This window comes from Populus nigra, chromosome 7 (genome assembly GCF_951802175.1).
Source record: "Populus nigra chromosome 7, ddPopNigr1.1, whole genome shotgun sequence".
Taxonomy (NCBI): domain Eukaryota; kingdom Viridiplantae; phylum Streptophyta; class Magnoliopsida; order Malpighiales; family Salicaceae; genus Populus; species Populus nigra.
The window spans coordinates 13,832,001-13,836,965 of NC_084858.1; the positions used below are offsets into that span (position 1 = coordinate 13,832,001).

General features: G+C 34.0%; 1 protein-coding gene across 1 annotated transcript; it reads left to right on the top strand.

Moving 5' to 3' along the window:
• Positions 1-504: 504 nt before the first annotated feature.
• LOC133698758 (phenolic glucoside malonyltransferase 1-like) lies at positions 505-2,339 on the top strand. The gene has a single exon (XM_062121801.1). The coding sequence runs from the start codon at positions 595-597 to the stop codon at positions 2,008-2,010; it is 1,416 nt and encodes a 471-aa protein (XP_061977785.1). The 5' UTR covers positions 505-594; the 3' UTR covers positions 2,011-2,339.
• Positions 2,340-4,965: the final 2,626 nt, after the last annotated feature.

The following is a 4,965-nucleotide window of genomic DNA, read 5'->3' on the forward strand; positions in this document are numbered from 1 at the left end:
CGAGCCCTGAAGTTAACGACCATGTAAGCCTCCAGTGGCCATCATATGAGCAGCCAAAGGGTTTGAACCTGAGATCTAAGAGGGAGCAAACCCCTTAGTCCCAAGCTCTTACCACTAGACCACCATCTAGATGGTCCAAAACCTATCATCATGAGCAGTGCAGTTGTGATTTACTAAAAGCCACGTCAAGGAGCATCCAAACCTCTAGAATTTAGATATAAAATATAATAATTATTTTATAAGTGTCCTTTCAACAACCCATTAATAATCATTTTTAGCTATGGCTTCAGGGCTGCCACTTGCCCACGTGCATGCTGCAAGCACCGTTAATGTTGCGGTCGTGGCCAACTCTGATGACATTTTCAGGGACTGTTTGCAACGTGTTAGTTTTTTAAATAACATTTTTTATTTAAAAATATAATAAAATAATATTTTATTATTTTTTAAAATTATATCTGATATCAAAAGATTTTTTTTGTCTTTTCATATCTTATATCTTATATCAGAGAAGCTATAATTGATCCGTAAAATCTCTTCCTTCCGTTCCGATTTAACCAAAACAAAATCTCTCTTCTGCTCCCCGTCGTCTCCACAATGGAAGCCGAAAACCAAGTAAACACCCTCGATGTCTGCCAAGTTACTCCTTACTTCGACTCATTGGAGTCAGCTACCGAGTTATCTCTTCCGCTAACCTTCTACGACATTATATGGTTGAAATTTCCTCCAGTTGAACGCATATTTTTCTATAAACTCACTGAGTCAACTCCAACTTTCTTCAATTCAGTGATCCTTCCCAAACTCAAACACTCTCTTTCTCATACACTCCTTCACTTCCTTCCTCTTGCCGGCAACATTATGTGGCCTCCACAAGCCAACAAACCCATCATCCTATACACTCCAGACGATGGTGTTCAGCTCACAATTGCTGAGTCCAATGCTGACTTTCATCTCCTCTCGGGAGATGAAGTCCATGAAGCTTCAGATTCTCGTCCTTACATACCCGAGTTGCCGGTCACTGACTCAAAGGCATCCGTTATAGCTTTGAAAATAACCTTATTTCCTAATCACGGCTTTTGCATTGGCATCTCTGCCCACCATTCAGCCCTTGATGGCAAAAGCTCGACCATGTTTATCAAAGCATGGGCTCACTTCTGCAAACTCGGTGATGAAGACAACCGACAGTATCCAGCTTTGTTGACAGAACTAACACCTGTTTTTGACCGAATAGGTATACAAGACCCTGAAGGGTTGGACATGGTGTATTTGAACAACTGGTTAGAATTAAAATGGCCTGGTGTGGATCTCAAACCAAGAGGCTTACAACTTTTGCCAGTTATAGCAGTTCGATCTAGCTCAGTACGAGCAACGTTCGAGTTATCTCGTGAAGACATAAAGAAACTCAGGGAGAGGGTGCTTGCTAATTTAGTAAAGGAAGGTTCAAAAGAAACACACCCAATCCATTTATCTCCCTTTGTGCTTGTATTAGCTCACGGATTTGTATGTATAGTTAAGGCAAGAGGGTTTGAAAGTAACAGAAGGGTTCTTATTGGATTTGCAGTAGATTGTAGAGCCCGTTTGGACCCTCCAATACATGAGAACTATTTTGGTTCATGTGTCAGTTCATGTGCTGCGTTTACAGAAGCAGAATCTCTTTTAGAGGAGAATGGATTTATGTATGTAGCAGAAATGCTAAGTGAGCTTATCAAAAGCTTAGAGAAAGGAGTCCTTGATGGAGCAAAGGAGAAGACGGCAAGCTTCATGAAAGAAGCGGCAGGTGGTGCAGCAATACTTGGGGTTGCTGGGTCAAACCGATTTGAGGTTTATGGAACTGATTTTGGGTGGGGGAAACCAGAGAAGGTGGAGATAACTTCCATAGATAGGACAGGAGCAATTTCTCTAGCGGAGAGCAAGGATGGAAATGGTGGAGTCGAGATTGGTTTGGTTTTGGAGAAGCATGAGATGGAAAAATTCACTTCTTTATTTGTTGATGGCCTTAAGAATCATTATTAGTTCTTTCTTTATTATTATGGATTGTCGTGGTTTCGTGCCGCGACGTCATTAGTGATAGAAGAGGCTTTGGTCGTGCCTCTTAGTATTACGAGGTATTATTTTGGTAAGATTTTTAGATTTAATTATAAAATTATAAATAATATTTAGATTCGTCACCCAGTATTATAGTTACTAGAAATCTTTGGTTTATGAGAGTCTGAGTAAGGGACTGGTTGTGTAAGGGAAAGACACATCACCCCTAGTAAACTCTATCAAAGATAAGCTGTATTGTTGTTTGAATGTTTTTTTTTAAATTGAATTTCTATTCGTTGATCTTTTCTAAGGTTTAAGGTAAATCTCTTTTTATGAAAAAGTCTCTATTTTATTGGGTTAAATCCTAATTGTTTTGAAATCTGAATTTTAGCATCGCATTTATTTATACCTTGTATCTTTAATATCTGAGGTGTTTTTATCGTGTAATTTTACACTCTACAAATATTAAAATCTATATTCGAACCTAAAAAAAGATACATGTTAATATATGTTTTTTTCTATTGCTATTTTGTTTTTATTTTTCCAACAATAATATTAGAGTATCTTGTTATTTATTTTCTAATGTAAATAACATGTTTAATTTGTTTATAACATGTTTTCAAGATGAACCAGTTTCTACCGTTGAAATTCTTGATTTTTTTACGTCAATCAAATTAGTGCTCATGAGCCTGCTTCCATGATTATTATCTAAAAAGTAGAAAATGGAGTTGCTCTTCTACTCAAATTGTATAAAAATTAGAGTACAAAAGTACTTTGTAAACCGACATTACAGTTATTGGATGAAGCAGTAGTTTGGACCAAGTATTCCACCAATGAGGACACGAGGGCACTCCAAAACCTATGTGGTTGTAATCTTCTCACTTGTCCCTACTCCTATAGCTAAGATATTTTATATTAAAAATTCAAACTTAATCCTTTATTTTAGTTTCATTCAGTTATTTTATCATAAAAACTAAAAATTATATTATTTTTTTAATTTATTTTTTTACTTTCTAATAGATTTTATGATGAGTTTGGTTTCAATTTAGTTCAGTTTTTTTCGGTTAGGATATTTTATATTTTTTAATTAAACCGATTCAGTTGAGGTTTTTCAATTCTAAACTTATAAAATCAAAAACGAACCGAACTGAATATTGTTTTAAATATTCTTATTGGTTTAACTGGTCTTTTTTCATGGTTTGTTTTTTTCAGTTATTTTTTTTTGCTTTTTTTGCTTTTCTTGGTTTAATTTGTTTTTTGATTTTTCTTGTAAATTATTATGGATTGTCGTGAGGTCACGTCACGACGTCATTCGGCAAAAATGGAGGCTTTGGTCATGCCTCCTGATAAGGTGTTGTGTTAGAGATGTTTTTAGATTTAATCATAAAAATGTAATTAATGTTCAGGAGTCACCACCTAGTATTATGGTCACTAAGAACCTATGGTCTGTGAAAGTTTAGGTAAGGAACTGGATGTGTAAGGGGAAGGCGCATTACCACTAGTGTACCCTACCTAAGGTAAGCTGCATTGTTATTTGATTGCTTTTTCTAAGTCGGGTTTCTTTTCGTTGATTTTTTCTAAGGTTCAAGGTAGATGTCTCTTCATGAGAAAGTCTCTACCTTATTGGGTTAAATCCTAACCGTTCTGTAGTCTGAATTTTAGCTTCTCATTTATTTACACCTTGTGTCTTTAATATATGAGGGTATATTTTATCATATAATTTTATACCCTACAGATATTGAACGCTTACTTTTTTTCTTAGTATTTCAAGCATTCTCGACTTGTAGATCACAAGGAGAAAGAGAAGAGAAATAAATAAATAAATTAGAAATTTAAGGAAATTCAGAGCGCTTTAAAAGCCTATTTTTGCCTTAGTATTTCATACTTTCACGGCTCGTAAAATGTGGAGTCAATAATTAAAATGTCGCCAATTATAATCAGGGTTTCTTTCAAGGATGTGTAATTAAATTGTTCTAAATAACATTTTTTAGCATAAATCTACCCTTATGTTAAAAATAAACATGTTGTATTACTCTTAATAATATTTTGGACATTTACCTTTAATAGGTTTCTTTGCCCTTATATTATTAAAGGATAATGACTTATTATTCCTTGAAAAAATATTTTGGATATTGATTACTTGGGGTTTTTTATCCATATATTAATAGTAAATAATAACAAATTTTTTCCAATAATATTTTGGATATTAACCCCTTTGAAATTTCTTTATCCAGATATTAATAGTGAATAAAGATGAATTCCCTAAAATTAAGATTTTTGTATTTTTTGAAATATTGGCCAATACCCTTTGGAATTTACAAACATGTTGTAAAATCCAAAATGCCAGGAAATAATTTATGTGTTTAAGAAATCAATGAAAAAATATATTTTTGAAATCTTGAATATTTTTTTTTTGAAAAAGGAATGTTCAAAATATTTTTAAGGTATTGACAGTATACAACACACAAGAAAACATTTTTATTTTTTTATCAAAACACGAACAACACAATTAAACACAAACATCATAATTAACAAAATAAAAATACTTGTCTATCCTAAAATTCACTAAAAACCTAAAACAGTTCATCTCAAAGAAACAAGATTCGATACCAATTTAAACTCGAAGCTTGAAGTCTGACCCATCATTCTCTAAAATAAGGCAGAAGTATGTATGCACAGGAAAAAAAACAAAGTTCTGAAACGGAAATTATAACAGGAACCATTACTTACACCCTTTTACTGCTTTCCTAATCTTGGGAGCTGCCACACTCGTTGTATGCAAAAAAAGGGAAGAAAAAACAACAACCGAACAGACAAGTGCATGGGGGGATAATGAGAAACTTTAAAGCTCAATATTCCTCCCGAAAATGGAAAAAGAAAAGCCCGCGGCACTAACATTCACATTCATTTAAAAATCACAGCCATGGGCGAAACAGTAGCAAG

Coding starts and splice junctions, on each gene's coding strand:
- LOC133698758 (XM_062121801.1), top strand. CDS start 595: ATGGAAGCCGAAAACCAAGTAAACACCCTCGATGTCTGCCAAGTTACT.